This window comes from Trachurus japonicus, chromosome 9 (assembly GCF_045865225.1).
Source record: "Trachurus japonicus isolate A0001 chromosome 9, Traja_1.0".
Taxonomy (NCBI): domain Eukaryota; kingdom Metazoa; phylum Chordata; class Actinopteri; order Carangiformes; family Carangidae; genus Trachurus; species Trachurus japonicus.
Genome location: NC_140915.1, coordinates 4,586,921 through 4,607,401, shown reverse-complemented (window position 1 = coordinate 4,607,401; position 20,481 = coordinate 4,586,921). Strand labels below are relative to the sequence as shown.

General features: G+C 44.2%; 2 protein-coding genes across 2 annotated transcripts; one reads left to right on the top strand and one right to left on the bottom strand.

Moving 5' to 3' along the window:
* Positions 1-1,456: 1,456 nt before the first annotated feature.
* On the bottom strand, positions 1,457-11,102 carry nudt18 (nudix (nucleoside diphosphate linked moiety X)-type motif 18). Its single transcript, XM_085785745.1, has 6 exons — positions 10,918-11,102; positions 9,218-9,328; positions 8,488-8,590; positions 5,244-5,367; positions 3,705-3,829; positions 1,457-1,889 (listed from the first exon to the last, which is right to left on the bottom strand). The coding sequence occupies exons 1-6, from the start codon at positions 11,098-11,100 to the stop codon at positions 1,501-1,503; spliced, it is 1,035 nt and encodes a 344-aa protein (XP_085641871.1). The 5' UTR covers positions 11,101-11,102; the 3' UTR covers positions 1,457-1,500.
* A 2,957-nt stretch (positions 11,103-14,059) lies between these two features.
* On the top strand, positions 14,060-18,551 carry sdhaf1 (succinate dehydrogenase complex assembly factor 1). Its single transcript, XM_085788060.1, has 4 exons — positions 14,060-14,272; positions 15,193-15,352; positions 16,000-16,366; positions 18,304-18,551. Exons 3-4 carry the CDS (start codon positions 16,146-16,148, stop codon positions 18,329-18,331), a joined length of 249 nt encoding a protein of 82 aa, XP_085644186.1. The 5' UTR covers positions 14,060-14,272; positions 15,193-15,352; positions 16,000-16,145; the 3' UTR covers positions 18,332-18,551.
* The last annotated feature ends 1,930 nt before the right edge of the window (positions 18,552-20,481 follow it).

Here is a 20,481-nt window from a genome sequence, read left to right as displayed (position 1 = left end):
TTTGATATGACCAAGACACCTAAAAACAAAAACACGGCCGTTTTCATCAATTTACAAGCAAGTGGGCAACACATACATTGGAGTGAATGAGTTTTCTGGGCGCTTTTGCAATACCCATATCCTGCCACTAGGGGCGCAAAACCCTTAAACCCTTAAACCCTTGAACCCTTAAACCCTTACCACGGGAGTCAATGGTGGTGTCGCTACTCTCTTTTCCAGTGCTAGACATACTAACCCTCCTTTCAAAATAAAAGCCCAACATTATGTTCAGGGATGTCACGATTACTTGTTTTGACAATTAATCGTGGTATTAAACGCCACAATTAATTAATCGTAAAGATTCCTAAATACCGTCACTTTCCAAAAAACCCGATGGTGGAACCTTATCGGCAGATGTGCACAAAAATAAAGGTAAATGCTCAGATACTGGTCCATTTATCTAACGTAACATGAATTGGTAGGAATTTAAATGTTAGCGTGTCATTTTTAATAATAATTAAAAAAAAAAAAAAGCAAAACAAAACAAAAAACGATTAAAATAAACGCAAATATTTGGTATAGATAACAATTTATGACCTGAAACATTTCCCCTGGGGGATTAAGAATTGGTCATATATTAATAGAGATACTTGAAACATTTTGCATAAATAATGAGCAGTGTAATTATATTTTGACTGTATTTGATTTTACACATTCATAGTGTTGTGAAATGAATTAGTGTATAATAATCGTGATAATCGTAACACCGTGATTATTTCTCTGACAATAATCGTACCAAGAAAATTTAAAATCGTGACATCCCTAATAGTCTACTTGCCAACAATGAGTACCCGGAAATGTTGAGTACCAAAAAGTTTTATGTTAGAAATAGATAGTATGGGTCCCCAGTATTCAAAAACTGCCGGATGCTAACTTATATATATTGGGCAATTAGCATAATTGACACAATTAGCATAAATTAGCATAATTGCCTATATGGGCAATATTTCAACAAAATTGACTTGGCTGATCTGGGCAATATTGGAGTGGTTTTAGGGGTTATTGATGATGCTGAATCCATTTCTGACATTTTCAAAATTCAAAATGGCTGTCTAAACCTGAAGTGACCAGATTTTAACCGCCAGTGGGCCGATTTTGATGGACCAAAATCTGGTCACTTCCGGTTTAGACGGCCATTTTGAATTTTGAAAATGTCAGAAATGGATTCAGCATCATCAATAACCCCTAAAACCACTCCAATATTGCCCAGATCAGCCAAGTCAATTTTGTTGAAATATTGCCCATATAGGCAATTATGCTATTTTATGCTAATTATGTCTGTTATGCTAATTGCCCAATATATATAAGTTAGCATCCGGCAGTTTCTGAATACTGGGGACCCATACTATATATTTCTAACATAAAACTTTGGGGTACTCAGCATTTCCGGGTTCACAATGGGGCCCTATGGGCTGACAAGTTGACTATAATTATGTTCCTTTCACAATCAGAGTCCAGCTGTCAGTAGAGGCTGTGCAGCGGCAGGATCGAGGTGTTTTTGGTCTTTTCCAGCAGCGTCTCCCTCAGCGTTCGTCCCCGCACCTCCACCCACACGTATCGGGGGTTCTCCACGGGCGGCGGCCGTCCCGGCGGCGGCGGCGTCCACTCGGCCCGCTCGCCGTCCTCGTCGCGCCGCACGCGGTCGGGCAGCAGCGCCACCAGCGTGTTGAAGCACACGCCGTCCGTGCGGCCGTGCTGCCGGCCGTTGTGCTGCAGGCTGACGACGCCCAGCGTGTTGACGTCGTGGTCGTGGTACGACGACGGCAGCGCCTCCTGCACCACCGTGTTGGCCGCCCACGTCACCGCGTGCGTCTTCACCGCCGCCGCCGTGGGCAGGTGGAGGACCGGGGCTGGGAGGAGGAAGAGGAGGAGGAGGAGGAGGAGGAGAGAGAGGGAAAAGAAGAAGAAATATGTAACTGCTTGCCACAGCCTGAGGGACTCGCTTTAACATCTTTACCTGCACCATTATTTATACCTGATTGTATTAAAGCAGAAGTAAGCGATATTTTTGTGTTAATATAAGTCTTAAATAGTTGTATCTTCCGACAGCAATCACTTCTATAGAGTGTTTGGTCTGAAACACGGGTCTGTCAGTCCCTCTGCTCTGCTCTGAGCCCAGGAGAAAACTTTTCTCGTATCCTACAAGTTTTATCCAATGAGGAGAGAGAACGGCATAAAGGGGCAGTCCTCTCTGTGTGTGCAGCCAAGGGATGCGCGTGAATGTGGTGACGTAGGGACGAGGACCAATAGATCCATGACGAGGGCGGGGGCTGCTAACTCCATCGTCTGACAAGAAGTTATGGTGCGTTCAAGGAAGCTCGTAACTCGTGTTTTTCCGACCTGTGAAGTCGTACCAGTTTGATCTGGTACGAGTTCACGGGTCAGAAGTTACGAGTGGCCGTTATAGTGACTTTCACCGGTAAAACAGGTCGGAGAAACACGAGTGGGTTGCCTGGAACGCTACAAAGTCGTAAGTTGTGACATGAAGCTGTAATTCACGGTTTCAAAAGCCTGCCTGGAACGCAGCATTAGCCAAAACGACCGGACTTCTGCTTTAAAGGGACAATGTTGTTATGGTGACATGCAGTGATGAGAATAACCAGTGGTGTAGTCTGATGTTTTGTAGTGGGTAAACTGCTTTTTAGGTGGTAATGAGACCACGGACCCCCATTGGACAACATTTTGAAGCAACTCTCTCTATCTGGCCTGTCTAACCTCTACCTGGTCTTTTTACTAAACTTAACCAACTCCTTCATTCATGGCCTAAACCCAACCAATGGGACAACTAGCCTACACTTCTCACTCAAAGTCACAACTCAACTTCTCACTCAAAAATAGGCAAAAATCTGCCAAGTCACAACTCCACTTCCAGGTATGGGTACAAAAACTGCATGTTCCCGGGGTCCTTTTGGGGAAAAGCGGGGAACATAGAACCCTTTTTCTAAAAAAGGGTCCTATGTTCCCCGGTCTGAACACAGAGGGGAACATAGGACCCTATTGGGGGAAAGCGGGGAACATAGGGACGATCCCAAGAGACCACATCCATCAAAAAGGAGGGGGGTTGTGATTTTTGGAAAGAGGCAATGATGTCTTTTTGAAATGGACTATGACATTATTTGAAATACATTTCACTCAATATGACCACTGATCATAGCTTGTAGGAGCCATTTTAGCCTTTATTTTGTTGTTCTTTATGTGGCGGGTTTATTGTGGTAACCTCCGTTGACACCGGAAGTGGCGTCACCCACTTCCGGGTCACGGGGGTGATTTAAACCCAGGGCAATCAGTGCCAGGTGTTGCTGGTCCAAGGCACACAGTTTTTGACCGTGTTTGATGTGTCGTTTTGTGTCCTGACTGCCACTACGAAAGAGGTATTTGTTGTAATAAATGTTGTTTTTACTAGTGTAACCTCGTTTTGGGCACTCATTGCTTTACCGCACACGCACGCGTCCGAACACCGAAGACCAGCCACCGTGCCCGTCTTATTGGTACAAGAAGGGCACTACATAGCTAGATGGTAAAATAGTAAGTAAGGTAAAGTAAGTAACAAAAAAAATCAATAAAAAAAATAAAATAATAAGTAAGGTAAAGTAAGTAACAAAAAAAATCAAAAAATATATATATATATATCCCTCATTGACATGACGCCGCCGTTGGTGTGTTACCTCTGAGCAGCAGGATCCAGATCTTGTCCTCGGCGCCGGTGAAAACCAGGACGAGTCTCTGCACCACGTGACGGCAGCTCAGGTCCAAAGGTAACGTGACCGGGTGCCAGGGTTCCCGATGGTACCTGAAGGCAGCACAGAGCAGGTCGACCACGGTCCACGGTTCAGTTAAAGGGATAGTTCACTCAAAATTGAAATTTGAGTTACTTACAGCGGGGCTCCGTGCGTGCAGCAGTGCATGTCCATATGTCCAAATGGATACCAACTGTCTTCGTAACAAAAAGACACCAAAAAACATTCAAATACCTCCATGCTGCTCGTATGTAATGTTGTATTGGAGCCCCGACATGAGAAATTGTTCCGAAAAAAATTATGCGCAAATCTCACGAGATTTGGACGAACCAGGAAGAGGAGCTTTCGCGACAAACAAGCTTAAAACATAGACTTATTTCATTTTTTTCGGAACAATTTCTCATGTTGGGGCTTCAATGACGAGCAGCATGGAGGTATTTGGATGTTTTTTGGTGTGTCTTTTTGTTATGAAGACAGTTGGTATCCATTTGCAACCGTTATATGGACATGCACTGCTACGCCGAGCCCCGCTGTAACTCAGAGAAGCCACGGAGGACTCTGAAACTTCTCCCAGCCCTTAGTCCACATGAGGGGGAGGAGGAGATAATGAGAATGAAATTTCAATTTTGGGTGAACTATCCCTTTAAACCGACTAGTGGATGGAAACACGGTTACTGACCCCGGTTTGTCTGCTTCCCCCACCACACAAGACGACTTTTGATCGTAAATACTGAACAGGTTCAACATTTACGACCATTTTCCGAGCAGATCGTCGGGAGAAACTGACTCTTAAAGGCATAGTTCAACATTTTGTCAAATTGGCCCATTGCCATAATCCCTATAGTCATGGCAGTAGGTTTGTTACCATTAATTGTCGGTGCAAGCTGTTTTTAGAACGGCGGAGCAGAGCCGTGAGCTGCTCAGAGCTACACTACAGAGGCTCATTATGGGATTTCTTGGTTTCCCTCATATCAAACTTATCAAATACACAATCCAACAACTCCACAACGCTCTGGTGGACAAGTTGTGAGCTGCACATTCACCACGCTATGAGATAATAACACAACGTTACCACACAGAGTTGTTTTAGAGGGAAATACATGTAAAACCACTGATCCACGTTGCCTTCAGGGACAGTTTTTCATCAACAGTCTCTGTATTTCCCTCTAAAACAACTCTGTGTGGTAACGTTGTGTTATTATCTCATAGCGTGGTGAATGTGCAGCTCACAACTTGTCCACCAGAGCGTTGTGGAGTTGTTGGATTGTGTATTTGATGAGTTTGATCCCATGAGCCTCCGTAGCGTAGCTCTGAGCAGCTCACGGCTCTGCTCCGCCGTTCTAAAAACAGCTTGCACCGACAATTAAAGGTAACGCACCTACTGCTACGACTATAGGGATTATGGCAATGGGAACAATTTGACTAAATGTTGAACTACCCCTTTAAACACGGAGCTGGATCTCTCACCTGAGTCCACACTCGATGAGACGCAGGATGTCCCGTCCCCTCAGCTGGAGGACGGACCGTCGGTCCCACCAGGACGCCTGCAAAGACTCCTGGTCCGCCGCCGCCAGAGTCTTGATGCTGCCGCCTACACACACACACACACACACACACACACACACACACACACACACACACACACACACAGGGCGGTCAGGACTGTGGCTGTGTTCGAAACCCCATACTACACACTAGGGCTGGGACGATACGCTTTTCTCCCGATTCGATTCTTCTACGATTTTTTGGATGGCGATTCGATTTAAATTGCAATTCTACGATATTGCTGATTCTCTCGATCTTTAGTCTTTAGCATTTTTAACATTTATCTGCACACAAATACTGTAGGAGCCTATAAATTAACATACTCCATTATAAAGTGAACTTAAAGGACAATTCCAGGCGAATTCAACTCAGGGGTGTATTTTCATATCATTTTAGGTCTAAAAGAAGGAATCTGAAGATTTTCAGTTTAATTGCTCCTGTTTTGCGGTAGTTGCGTCTGTCCCCACATCGCCACGGCAGCAATGAATGGGAGTGGATGTAAGCTCCGCTGTTTAGGCTGTTTCCAGCCCTCAAATCCGCAATTTTTTTCCACAGACAGCATCAGATGGAGACTCAAACATGCACCGAGAAGTTTATTTACTTCAACAAGCCGACATGTTTGTAAAACTAGATCTAATTCAAAGTCTCCCGGAGTCTCGCGCGAGACCCAGTTGACGTGCGCGGTGTGTTCAGGAGCAGTGGGAAAAGCTACCGTTTGTGTCATAAACACAGGAATATCAACTCTTTACTTGCTTCAAGTAAAAAAAACTTCTCGGCGCATCTTTGAGTAGCCACCTGACGCTGTCTGTGGAAAAAAATGTACACTAGAAACAAGTAAAGAGTTGATATTCCTGTGTTTATGACACAAACGGTAGCTTTTCCCACTGCACCTGAACACACCAGCACTGCAACTTCGGGCTCGCGCGAGACTCCGGGAGACTTTGAATTAGATCTAGTTTTACAAACATGTCGTCTTGCTTGAAGTAAATAAACTTCTCGGTGCATGTTTGAGTCTCCATCTGACGCTGTCTGTGGAAAAAAATTGCGGATTTGAGGGATGTAAACAGCCTAAACAGCGGAACTTACATCCACTCCCATTCATTGCTGCCGTGGCGATGCAGGGACAGACGCAGCTACCGCAAAACAGGAGCAATTAAACTGAAAATCTTCAGATTCATTCTTTTAGACCTAAAATGATATGAAAATACACCCCTGAGTTGAATTCGCCTGGAATTGTCCTTTAAACCCTTTTCAAAACCTGGACTCTCTGTATGTAAAAAAGGCTAACAAATGCACATTACACAATATCAAAAAAAATCCAAAAAAAAATCAATTTTTGAAAAAAAAATCGATTTAAAAATCGTCAAAAAAGATATTGCGATATTGATGTGAATCGATTTTTTTCTCCCACCCCTACTACATACTTCCATACTTCCATACTCCATACTACATGCTCATCGATCAGACAGTATGCAGAGCGTTTACACTGCAGCATACTACATGATGACCCACAATGCATTTCGCTCCTGCCCGAGCCGAGATCAGCCGGCCTGAAGCTGATTTCGCTTAAGCTCTAAACTCTGTAAATATATAACTTTAGCAACATTTGAAACATATATTTTAAAATGTACGGACAAAAATGGACCCGGATCGTGATGAGTTTTTTAATATCTAGCTCTTTGTCAGCAGATACAAGTGAATCAAACTAAGACATGACAGTGGACAAGCGTTAGACAAAGGTTTAAAATGCCGCGTTTTCACACGTATGTCTATGGGGGAATCGGTTTGTTTTCCCCCCACGGCTCTGACCGGAAGTGACGTTTCCTTGGTTACCGACTCGGTGTATAGGACGAATCTCCTTGTTGTTTACAACTACTTCCGGGTAGAAAACCAGCATGAGAACAATAGTGACGGACGAGAGTTTAGCTATACTGCATATATATAATTTTTCATGTCACTATATCACCGTTTAGACTAATCTGATGTTTGTAAAGTTTATAAAACCAATGACTGGACAAACATTACTATTTACGTGTGCACGTTTTTGTAATTAGTCATGGTTATCATAGATTAGCTACCTGTTTAACTTTAATAACTCAGTGACTCAATAAACGCTCCATGAAAAAATATTTTCTCCAGCGGATATCTGAGTAACAACCATAGACTGTAAAAAGAATGGACGTAGCGTCCGTGACGTCACCCATTGGTTTGGGGGAGTCTGTTTTGTGCCGCTACTACGGGGGTTTGAACCGCGCCATGTTGGATTCTACTTGCCATATTTGGAGCGGTGCGGCCGTTGGCCGGCCGAGAGCCCGCCCACTGGCCTCGAAGCAGTGGTCTCCGGACCTGTCACTCAACGGTTCTGCGCCCTGATTGGTCAGAACTTTAAACCTAATAATAGTAAAACGGTAGAGTTTAAAAAAAATTCACCCCCCTCAGAGTGTGTGCGGGGGTAGAAACTATCGGTTGAGACCAAAAAAATGAAATGTACCAGGCTGTAAATATGTTTTTTTAAGCTGTGAAATCGGCTATTTTAACATGGGGCTCAATTGGAGTTGCTCCCTTCTGGAGCCAGCCCCCAGCGACAGCCGAGGGGATTGCAGCTTTTTGAACGCGGAAGTGAGCTTCACTCCTCAGACCGACAACTGCCCCCTTGGTTCCAACATGACTGAGCTAACTGGAGTAGTTTCATGTCGTGTCCCACAACGGGAGGGTTTTAACAGCTGACGTCCTGCTGTTAGCTTAGCTACCGTTAGCTTAGCTACCGTTAGCTTAGCTACCGTTAGCTTAGCTACCGTTAGCTGTCCCTGTCACTGAGCCACTGATGCTTTCTAGACACTGTGATTCCCCCAAACTGAATAAATACAACACATAGCAACACAAAACACACACACAGAAATAGTAATGTTTCTTCAATCATTTCAGATTTGTCTAAACGGTGATAGGGCCTGAAAAATATGATATATAGCTAAACTCTCGTTCGTTACTATTGATCTCATTCAAATTACAGCTGGTTTTCTACCAGGAAGTCGAATGTAAACAACAATAGCTCAAAGAGTTAGTAGTATGAGTAGTATGATTAGTAGGAGAAGTACGTGGTTTCCAACACAGCCTGAGTGTCTGGCTGTGTCGTCATGGAGACAGGCTGTGACCTCTGACCTCTGACCTGTGAGCTTGGCCAGGAAGATGAAGCGTATCCACTGAGGGCCCTGCTCCTGGATCAGCAGCAACGTGATTGGCTCACAGTCAAACCCCGCCTCCTCCTTCACCTGCAGCACAGAGAGAGAGAGGCTGTACAGTGTGTCTCTCCTCTTTCTACTCCTCCTCCTCTACTCTCCATCCTCTCTCCTCCTCCTCCTCCTCTTCTCCTCCTCCTCTCTCCTCTTCTTCCTCATCCTTCTTTCCCCTCTCCTCCTCTTCCTCCTCCTCCTTCTCTCCCCTCTCCTCCTCACCCTCCTCTCTCCTCCTCCTTCTCTCCTCCTCTTACTCATCTCTCCTCCTCCTTCTCTCCCCTCTTCTCCTCATCCTCCTCTTCCTCCTCTCTCCTCTTCTTCCTCCTCCTTTTGTTCTTCCTCCTCTTTCTCTCCCCTCCCCTTCTCTCTCCTCTTCTTCCTCCTCCTTCTTTCCCCTCTCCTCCTCTCTCCTCCTCCTTTTCTCCCCTCTCCTCCTCCTCCTCCTCTCTCCTCTTCTTCCTCCTCCTTTTGTTCTTCGTCCTCTTTCTCTCCCCTCCTTTCCTCTCTCCTCTTCTTCCTCCTCTTCATTCTCTCCTCCTCCTTCTCTCCTCCTCTTACTCATCTCTCCTCCTCTTCCTCCTCTCTCCTGTTCTTCCTACTCCTTCTGTCTGTGTGTGTGTGTGTGTGTGTGTGTGTGTGTGTGTGTGTGTGTGTGTGTCTCACCTCCCTCCTCAGCGCCTCCTCCAGACTCTCCCCCACCTCCACCCTCCCTGCAGGGAGGTACCACTGTTTGTAACAGTCGGGCTTCGCCTCCTGCACCATCAGCACCTCCTCCTGAGGAGCACACACACACACACACACACACACACACACACACACACACACACACACACACACACACACACACACACACACACACACACATCTTAAACCTTTAACTAGGAGGAGGAGAAGGAGGAAGAGAGAAGAGAGAGGAGGAGGAGGAGGAGGAGAGAAGGAGGAGAGGAGGAGGAGGAGGAGGAGAGAAGGAGGAGAGGAGGAGGAGGAGGAGGAGAAAGAGAGAAGAGAGAGGAGGAGGAGGAGGAGAAAGAGAGAAGAGAGAGGAGGAGGAGGAGGAGAGAAGGAGAGGAGGAGGAGGAGGAGAAAGAGAGAAGAGAGAGGAGGAGGAGAGAAGAGAAAGAGGAGAGGAGGAGAAGAGAGGAGCAGCTACCTGCTGGTTGAAGATGACTCCACAGACGATGTATGTGAGAGGAGGAGGAGAGGAAGAGAGGAGGAGGAGAGGAGGAGGAGGAGGAGAGAAGAGGAGGAGGAGGAAGAAAAGAGAGGTGGAGGAGGAGAAGATAAGGAGAGGAAAAAGAAGGAGGAAGAGGAGGAGGAAGAGAAGAAGGAGGAGAGGAGGAGAGGACAAGAGGAGGAGGAAGAGAAGAGAAGAAGGAGGAGAGGAGGAGGAGGAGGAGGAGAGGAGGAGAGGAGAGGAGGAGGAGAAGAGGAGGAGAGGAGAGGAGGAGGAGGAGAGGAGGAGAGGAGAGGAGGAGGAGGAGGAGGAGAGGAGAGGAGAGAAGGAGGAGGAGGAGGAGGAGGAGAGGAGCAGGAGAGGAAGAGAGGAGGAGGAGAAGAGGAGGAGGAGGAGAGGAGAAGAGGAGAGGAGGAGGAGAGGAGGAGGAGAAGAGAGGAGAGGAGGAGAAGAGAGGAGGAGAGGAGGAGAAGAGGAGGAGGAGAGGAGGAGAGGAGGAGAAGAGGAGGAGGAGAGGAGGAGGAGGAGAGGAGGAGAGGAGGAGAAGAGGAGAGAAGAGAAAGAGGAGAGGAGGAGGAGAAGAGGAGGAGAGGAGGAGAGGAGAGAAGAGGAGGAGCAGAGAGGAGCAGGAGAGAGGAGGAGAGGAGGAGGAGAGGAAGAGAAGGAGGAGGAGAGGAGAGGAGAAGGAGGAGAGGAGGAGGAGGAGGAGAGGAGGAGGAGGAGAGAGGAGGAGAGAGGAGGAGGAGGAGGAGAAGAGGAGGAGGAGAGAAGGAGGAGAGGAGAGGAGAGGAGAGAAGAGGAGGAGCAGAGAGGAGCAGCTACCTGCTGGTTGAAGATGACTCCACAGACGATGTATGTGACGTGAGAGGAGGAGGAGGAGAGGAGAGGAGAAGAAGAGGAGGAGGAGGAGGAGAGGAGCAGGAGAGGAGAGGAGGAGGAGAGGAGGAGGAGAGGAGGAGGAGGAGAGGAGGAGCAGGAGAGGAGGAGCAGAGAGGAGCAGCTACCTGCTGGTTGAAGATGACTCCACAGACGATGTATGTGACGTGAGAGGAGGAGGAGGAGAGGAGAGGAGAAGAAGAGGAGGAGGAGGAGGAGAGGAGGAGGAGAGGAGAGGAGGAGGAGAGGAGGAGGAGAGGAGGAGGAGGAGGAGAGGAGGAGCAGGAGAGGAGGAGCAGAGAGGAGCAGCTACCTGCTGGTTGAAGATGACTCCACAGACGATGTACGTGACGTTCTTCCTCAGCGCGGCCGGTTTGCTCTGGTCCAGACCCAGGTCACAGACCGTGACCTCTGACCCCTGACCCGCCAGCAGCCGCTGCACCTCCTCCTCCACCCGCCGCCGCGCCTCCTCCGTCACCTCCTCCGCCCCCTCCATGTCTGCACACACACAGTAGCCTACAGTCACTCCTTCTCTTCCTCCTTCTCTTCCTCTCTCTCCTCCTCCTCCTTCTCTTCTTCTCCTCCTCTTCCTCCTCCTTCTCTTCCTCTCCTCCTCCTCCTATTCCTCTCCTCCTTCTCTTCCTCTCCTCCTCCTCCTTCTCTTCTTCTCCTCCTATTCCTCTCCTCCTCCTCTTCCTCTCCTCCTTCTCTTCTCCTCCTCCTATTCCTCTCCTCCTCTTCCTCTCCTCCTCTTCCTCCTCTTTCTCTCCCTCCTTCTCCTCCTATTCCTCTCCTCTTCTTCCTCCTCTTTCTCTTCCTCTCCTCCTTCTCTTCTTCTCCTCCTATTCAGCTCCTCATTTTCCTCTCCTCCTTTTCCTCTCCCCCTCCTTCTCCTCCTTCTATTCCTCTCCTCCTTCTCTTCTTCTCCTCCTCTAATTACTCTCCTCCTTCTCTTCCTCTCCTCCTCTCCTACCCCTCCTCCTCCTCTTCTTCTCCTCCTTTAACTACTCTCCTCCTTCTCTTCTTCTCCTCCTATTCCTCTCCTCCTCCTCCTTCTCTTCCTCCCCTCCTATTCCTCTCCTCATTTTCCTCTCCTCCTCTTCCTCCTCCTCTTATTACTCTCCTCCCCCTTCTCTTGTTCTCCTCCTATTCCTCTCCTCCTCTTCCTCCTCCTCTTATTATTACTCTCCTCCCCCTCCTCCTTCTCTCTTCCTCCTCCTCCTTCTTTTCCTCTCCTCCTCTAATTAGTCTCCTCCTTCTCTTCTTCTCCTCTTTCTCTTCCTCTCCTCCTTCTCTTCTTCTCCTCCTATTCCTCCCCCTCCTCCTATTCCTCTCCTCCTCTCCTCATGTTCCTCTCCTCCTCCTCCTCCTCCTCCTCTTCCTCTCCTCCTCCTCCTCTTCCTCCTCTACCTCTACCTCTTCTCTGCTTCCTTTCCTTAAACGTCACCATCGCCATGGCAACGCTCAGACGACGGGAGAGGACGACGACACCTTTATCAGGTGTTTGCGCGTTAATTACGTCATGTTTACGTCACAAACACCGGTAGCGGCTCACTGTGGTGTGACGTCACTAAATCATATGTTGTTGTTTAATGTCCTGCAGCCGGTAACATGAAAACATAGCATCTAACAGAAAACCCGTTTCTCCCACTTCCCTCAAACGCCCCACAGGAAACAGCTTTAAACCGGAAACGCTGCAGCTCATTTTTATCAAACGCTCTTTTTTTTTTGTTAAAAGTGACAACAACGAACCTGTGAGTCGGTACCGACCGATCCACCGGCACCGGCTGACTGACTGCTGCTCTGACGTCTGACGCCTTCAACCGAAACCGGAAGAGCGATAACGCTTCCGGTTCGAGTTTTCCAAAATAAAAGTGTCAAGCGTAGCTATAAAGGTCGTATCAACTCCATATGTAATAGCTTATTGGAATAACTTTGTTAATAACCTTAACTGGAAAAAAATCTGGAATTTACCTGCTAGATATATAGTTAATAATAAGGTGAAAGAAGTATCTTTTAAAATAATTCACAGAATTTACCCATCTAAAGTTTTTTTTTTTTTACAACGATTTAAAAAAGATATAGATTTAAACTGCTCTTTCTGTGTAGGACACCCTGAAGATGTTTTTCATTTATTTTGGTCTTGCCCTTTCTCAACTAAATTATGGGAAGATATTTGTAACCTGATTTGTTTTTCGATTGAACCTCTTTTTTCCAGGCTGTTCTTTGAACATGTATTGTTTGGCTTCACTGACAATCCATCTTCTAAAGAAAAACAATACTATATCATCAATCTTATTATGCAATTAGCCAAATGGCACATTCATAAATGTCGTTACACTAATCAAAAACCACTTTTTCTTATTTTTGAAAAGGAAGCCAAACAATACATTAAGTCTATTAAAAAATCCATCAACATGAAAGCTATAAAAACTTTGAATTTATGTACACTTAACAATGTGTTTGTATGAAAGCTTGTCTCTGCATTGTATTGTCTGTATTGAAACCCCCTGGCGATGTTCTGTTGGTGTATTGAACTGTATTGCACCATGCTGACTTCATAAAGTTTCTAAAAAAAAAATTTAAAAAGCGTAGCTATAAAGTTTTTTTGTTTTTTTTTACTCCCACAAACTTTATTGTCAATTACAAATAATCAGCCATAGACTCTCAATAGGAACATATATTGCATTTTTTCCCCACAAGGCATCAATTTCTATAAATAAAATCTCCAAGGCTTTAAATACAGAAATATAGGCTACATAAGAAATAAAAAATAAACACGAATCCAAGGTAGCTACTTTATTTTATTGACACTTTTCACAGTTTAACATATTGCATTGCATCAGAGTTTCCATCAATTTATTAATTTTCTCACGTTCATTCATTTTTAAACCACACTATAGAGGGAGATTTATTTTTCCACGCCAAGTTTATAAACATGAGAAGTGTTGTAAGTTGTGAAAGCACGTCACTACACTGGATTACCGCACTGAAGTATAATTTTAATGACTTGAGTATTTTCATTTGGCCTTATTTTACTTCTATTGATTCATTGATCTGATGAATATTGATCTGCTAATTATTTCTCGTGTAATGGAATGAAGAGATTTATCTTTACTAAAGCTTATTTTTAAAAGAAATATCTTTAATTAAAAGAATTAAATCTGGTTTTGGGGAACAGGTATTAAATGTTGAGTTGCCTGTCTGCCTGTCTTGTTTTTGTTTTATTTAATTTCATCACCTTTTTTCTCTTTCTTTTATTTCTCATGTGAATTCTATTAGTTTTGTCTGTTCGTTTTTTGTTTGTAATAATGAAAATATAACATAAACTTTGAATTATTAAAAAAAATAAAAAATCTGAATCGCAAAACAAGCTTGAAAATACGTTTTTTTTTTTTAAATATTTTATTGTGAAATCTGTAACCGGAAGTCACGTGTTTTGTAGTCCTTGAGGCCGGCTGTGTTGTAACGTGCAGTAAGGTCACACACAGGCAGGTTTACAGCAGCGAACAGCGGAGAATTCACGTGAATTAACGTAAATTCACGGTGCAGATTAAAGTTACAGTTCGTCCACTTTAAGGCGGTTCATCCTATTAACCAGAGGACTCGGGTTTGTTCGGTTTTTATTCGGGTTTGTTCGGTTTTATCCGGAGAACAGACGCAAACAGGTGAGTCAAACTGGTCTGAATGAATGTCGGTCAACGTGAACAGATGTAACGGTTTGTTTTCGCTGCAGCTTCACGTTCACTGGTTTTACTACAACTACACGTAATGAGCTAACAGCTGCTAACACTGTGTAGTAGCCTTTTCTAAACAGGAAGTCAGAGTGAACACTGAAGACTAAAAACATCTTTACTGAAAGACCTGACTGCAAAAATGTACTGTATGTCAAAATATTAAAGGGATAGCTCACCCAAAATTCAAATTTCACTCATTATCTCCTCCCCCTCATGTGGACTAAGGGCTGGGAGAAGTTTCAGAGTCCTCCGTGGCTTCTCTGAGTTACAGGGGGTCTCGGCGTAGCAGTGCATGTCCATATAACGGTTGCAAATGGATACCAACTGTCTTCATAACAAAAAGACACACCAAAAAACATCCAAATACCTCCATGCATCGTCCAAATTTGACGAACCGGGAAGAGGAACTTCCGTTACAAACAAGCTTGAAATATAGACTTATTTAATTTTTTTCGGGACAATTTCTCATTTCGGGGCTTCAATACAAGACGGATACATACCAGCAGCATGGAGGTATTTGGATGTTTTTTGGTGTGTCTTTTTGTTACGAAGACAGTTGGTATCCATTTGCAACCGTCATATGGACATGCACTGCTACGCCGAGACCCCCTGTAACTCAGAGAAGCCACGGAGGACTCTGAAACTTCTCCCAGCCCTTAGTCCACATGAGGGGGAGGAGATAATGAGGGAAATTTCATTTTTGGGTGAACTATATATGTTTATTTAATGGCACCTAAGGAGAATTGAACCTCTCAACTTTATTTACATGTGTTTCAGGATCAACGACTCATGATCCGTTTCATTGTTGTGTTGATGTCAAATCATCTGAAACTGTGTTTATTGTTTTACAGTTAAACATCGTCTCCTCAGCCAATCAGAGGCCTCGCCCCATCCTGCAGCGTCGTGGTGCGTTCAGGGTCCACTGTGTTCAAGCTGCAGCTCCACATTTTCACTCATGACACATTCAAGGTCCATCTGAAACCTCAAACCTGATCCTGAGGGTTTCTGCAGGTACCAGCAAATCTAATTTAATGCTTTTTAATGCCATTTCAAACATTTTTAATGCCTGTGACTGCAAATACTATACGTATGTTTATCACACCAATAGGGGAGCACCGACTGCAATTTTCTGGCTGATCACCGATTTTTAAAAGAGGTTTTACCTGAAAAAAAATACACAGTTCCATTGTTCGCTATAATATAATTTTTTCCAGCCCTTCAAAGTGCAGGAAAAACACAGTTTTTATTTGGACCTAACCAACTGCTGATCGGCGGGTGCTAACCCTGGGCGGAGGGATACGTGAGTTGGTTAGGTCCAAATAAAAACTGTGTTTTTCCTGCACTTTGAAGGGCTGGAAAAAATTATATTATAGTGAACAATGGAACTGTGTATTTTTTTTCAGGTAAAACCTCTTTTAGGCTGTGAAAATAGGCCGTTTCTTTGGGTCTGTTCACAACACTGTATGTTGTAAATCTCTGGGCAGGGCTATTATGGGCTGGCGTTGCTAACGGGAGGAGTGCAGAGAGTCTTCTACTGCAATTAAAGTACTTAGGGGCTATTTGGAGATCATACAACCCCACTTTAAAAAAATGCTACTGTCCCTTTAATTTTAGCAAAATATATTTAATGACTTTTAATGCTCTTTAATGACCTGCAGAAACCCTGGTCCTGGAGGAAGCTCAGCGATCGACCGACTGATCTGAAGCCAGCGGTGGTTGGACTCGGTCGGACGTCGACATGTCGCCGTGGTAGCCTCCCGCTACGCCGGCTTCTGATTGGCTCTGCTACCGATAGTGGTGAGCGATGTCCCGTCACAGCAAGCTGCAGAAGCAGGTCCTGGCCCTGTACCGGCAGTTCCTCCGGGCCGGGCGGGACAAACCGGGCTTCGTGCCGCGCATCCGAGACGAGTTCAGGGACAACGCGCGCATCAAGAAGACGGACGTGATGCACATCGAGTACCTGTACCGGCGCGGCCAGCGGCAGCTGGAGCAGCTGAAGGACGTCAACACCAAACAGCTGGGCGCCTTCTCCAACAGGGTTTCTGCAGGTACCACCAGATCTAATTTAATGCTTTTTAATGCCCAAGACTACATATACTTACCTATATCAGGGTTCCTACAGCTTAAAGGACAATTCCAGGCGAATTCAACTCAGGGGTGTATTTTCATATCATTTTAGGTCTAAAAGAATGAATCTGAAGATTTTCAGTTTAATCGCTCCTGTTTTGCGGTAGCTGCGTCTGTCCCTGCATCGCCACGGCAGCAATGAATGGGAGTGGATGTAAGTTCCGCTGTTTAGGCTGTTTACAGCCCTCAAAGCCGCAATTTTTTTCCACAGACAGCGTCAGATGGCTACTCAAACATGCACCGAGAAGTTTATTTACTTCAAGCAAGCCGACATGTTTGTAAAAGTCGATCTAATTCAAAGTCTCCCAGAGTCTCGCGCGAGCCCGAAGTTGCAGTGCTGGTGTGTTCAGGTGCAGTGGGAGCTACTGCTTGTGTCATAAACACAGGAATATCAACTCTTTACTTGCTTGAAGTGTACATTTTTTTCCACAGACAGCGTCAGATGGCTACTCAAAGATGCGCCGAGAAGTTTTTTTTACTTGAAGCAAGTAAAGAGTTGATATTCCTGTGTTTATGACACAAACGGTAGCTTTTCCCACTGCACCTGAACACACCAGCACTGCAACTTCGGGCTCGCGCGAGACTCTGGGAGACTTTGAATTAGATCTAGTTTTACAAACATGTCGACTTGCTTGAAGTAAATAAACTTCTGGGTGCATGTTTGAGTCTCCATCTGACGCTGTCTGTGGAAAAAAATTGTGGCTTTGAGGGCTGGAAACAGCCTAAACAGCGGAACTTACATCCACTCCCATTCATTGCTGCCGTGGCGATGCGCGGACAGACACAACTACCGCAAAACAGGAGACATTACACTGAAAATCTTCAGATTCCTTCTTTTAGACCTAAAATGATAGGAACATACAGCCCTGAGTTGAATTCGCCTGGAATTGTCCTTTAAGCCAAGTTAAATTTAAGACTTTTTAAGACTTTTTTAAAGCCACTTGAAATGAAATTTAAGACCGACTTCACAATAAACACAAATGCAGAAAAAAGAGAAAAAAACCACCACATCAGTTACATAAGGTTATAGGGACAATTGTACCCACTTTCCTATGTGATCCAAGGTAAAGTGACTGCTACATGAACATTGGATTGTGTCTCTTTCCAGCTGTCCTTTCAAAATAAATGCATAAAAAGTCTGAAAAAAAACAACACTGACTCGGGAGCTGGTGGCGGTGAGAGATTTAGCGTTGACGGCCGCCACTAACTTCTCTATGTCGAAATGTTACCAATTATTTTGAGATTTGAGACTAATTACAATCATAAAATACCACTTACCATGTGTTAACATTTTTAAGACTTTTGAAACATTGATTTAAGACATTTTAATGCCAATTAAGGCCTTGTTTTTAGATTAATGAATTCAATGCCTTTTAAGACTTTTTAAGGATCCGAAAGAACCCTGCTATACACACACACACACACCCAATTACTTGGTTCTGAATGTTTATCACACCAATAGTGCTGCACCGACTGCAATTTTCTGGCTGATCACTGATTTTTAAAAAGCCTGACCTACCGATTCCGATTTTTGCCGATAGCGAATGTCAACAGTAGCCTGCCTCCACCTAAAAATATTAATTTAGAAAATTCTCCATTTCTTCACCCATGTTTAATTTTACTGTAGATTAACTGTATAATCCCCCTATTTTTTCTGCTCTTTGTGCTCTACAGGATGTAATGATATCAAAATCTCACTGTATGAATCAATCAAGTTTTTAGAAATGTTTTAATGCCTTTGAAAATCGAATTTAATGCCTTTCAATGCCATTTAAGGCCTTAATTTTAGCCAGATATATAATGACTTTTAATGCTTTTTAATGACCTGCAGAAACCCTGTCCAAGCCCACGGACCAGAGCTGACCTCTGACCTCTGACCTCTCCGACACCAACACGTCACCCATACCTCCTACAGACCGGCTTCTCACCACACAAACGTCTCTCTGAGATGTTGCATTCGAGTCCAGTGGGGAAACAAAGGCTCAGTGTGATGAAATCCACATAATGTAAAAACACTGTGGGCATTTTGTTTTCAGTTACAGATGTAAAATAAAAATCACAATAAAGTTAAACGTTGTACAGAGTTGAAGTTCATGGACCTCACTTTATTCTCACTTCTGCACTTTCAGCAAAGAATACTTGACAGATCAGTGACTTTACAAGTATTAATGATCTTTTATTTACATTCAACATGTAGAATTTATAAAGATATTGTTTATTATGATGCCATTACCTAATTTAAACTACATGCACATAATCCTGATTGTACTGTATGTGTGTACAGTGGAGTGTTTCTGCAGTGTGGAAGTAGTCATTTTATTTTGAAAGTGTCTGACTACTTCCTCCATAAAAGAACCTGTAAATGATCAGTAGGTCAAAAAAACACAAGAGAAGTTAAGGATTAATATTGAAAACTCCTGTATGGAAGATGAAACTATCTCACATTTGTTTTATCACTGTATGTACACAAGGTGTTTTGGTTAATTGTACAAAATGATATTAGAAGGAAAACCAGACACACGATGCAGCTGCAGGACAAAGACTTTATTATTTGCTTTGAGGACAACAAGAAAGAAAAAGACTTGAATGTTTTGAACAACGTATTTTGTTTTTATAAAGTAAAGTTCACATTCATGAATAAAAATAAATGGACTGACTCCAAACCAAGTTTTACACACTTTTTGCATGAACTGTATCAATATGGCAGCGCTATGGATGGACTGGAAAACCAGAAGGCAAAGAAAACTAATTCTATTTTGGTCAAAAAAAAATTTAATTTACATTAATATACAGGACTGTCTCAGAAAATTAGAATATTGTGATAAAGTTCTTTATTTGCTGTAATGCAATTAAAAAAACAAAAATGTCATACATTCTGGATTCATTACACATCAACTGAAATATTGCAAGCCTTTTATTATTTTAATATTGCTGATTATGGCATACAGCTTAAGAAAACTCAAAAATCCTATCTCAAAAAATTAGAATATTTCCTCAGACCAAGTAAAAAAAAAAGATTTATAACAGCAAAACAAAATCAAACATTTGAAAATGTCAATTAATGCACTCAGTACTTGGTTGGGAATCCTTTTGTACGGATTACTGGATTACTCCATCAATGCGGCGTGGCATGGAGGCAACCAGCCTGTGGCATTGCTGAGGTGTTATGGATGCCCAGGATGCTTCAATAGCGGCCTTTAGCTCATTTGCATTATTGGGTCTGGTGTCTTTCTGCTTCTTCTTCACAATACCCCACATGTTCTCTATGGGGTTCAGGTCAGGGGAGTTGGCAGGCCAGTCGAGGACAGTAATGCCATGGTCAGTACACCAGTTACTGGTGGTTTTGGCACTGTGGGCAGGTGCCAGATCATGCTGGAAAATGAAATCATCATCTCCATAGAGCTTTTCAACAGAAGGAAGCATGTAGTGCTCTAAAATCTCTTGGTACACAGCTGCATTGACTCTGGACTTGATGAAACACAGCGGACCAACACCAGCAGCTGACATGGCTCCCCAAACCATTGCTGACTGTGGGAACTTCACACTGGAATTCAAGCAACTAGGATTTTGCTCCTCTCCAGCCTTCCTCCAGACTCTAGCGCCTTGACTTCCAAATGAAATACAAAACTTGCTTTCGTCTGAAAACAGGACTCTGGACCACTCTGCAACTGTCCAGTGCTTCTTTTCCATAGCCCAAGTCAGACGCTTCTTCCGTTGTCTTGAGTTCAGGAGTGGCTTGACCATGGGAATACGGCTATTGTAGCCCATTTCCCGGACACGTCTGTGAACAGTGGCTTTTCAGGGGTAGACAATAAGGGAAATTTGCCCCACCATTCTAACCACTGGCCCAGGACAATAGGTATCGATCCCCATATTAACGAAAAACAACATATCCCAGCCAATTCCTGCGGTCTCGCCATCGAGGCTGGAACTTTCTGATACCATTACTAGTCAATTTCCAACATTCTTGATACTTATTCAATACCATGATCTTGTAGTTTCTTGAGATTTTG

Bases quoted from the DNA above. Each gene is read 5' to 3' on its own strand.
- nudt18 (XM_085785745.1), bottom strand. From the start codon at position 11,100: ATGGAGGGGGCGGAGGAGGTGACGGAGGAGGCGCGGCGGCGGGTGGAG. The intron at 9,329-10,917 runs GTAGCTGCTCCT...TGTGCTCCTCAG, and splicing joins GAGTCATCTTCAACCAGCAG to GAGGAGGTGCTGATGGTGCA. The intron at 5,368-8,487 runs GTCAGAGGTCAG...GTGTGTGTGTAG, and splicing joins CTTCCTGGCCAAGCTCACAG to GCGGCAGCATCAAGACTCTG.
- sdhaf1 (XM_085788060.1), top strand. From the start codon at position 16,146: ATGTCCCGTCACAGCAAGCTGCAGAAGCAGGTCCTGGCCCTGTACCGG. The intron at 16,367-18,303 runs CTTCTCCAACAG...ACCTGCAGAAAC, and splicing joins AACACCAAACAGCTGGGCGC to CCTGTCCAAGCCCACGGACC.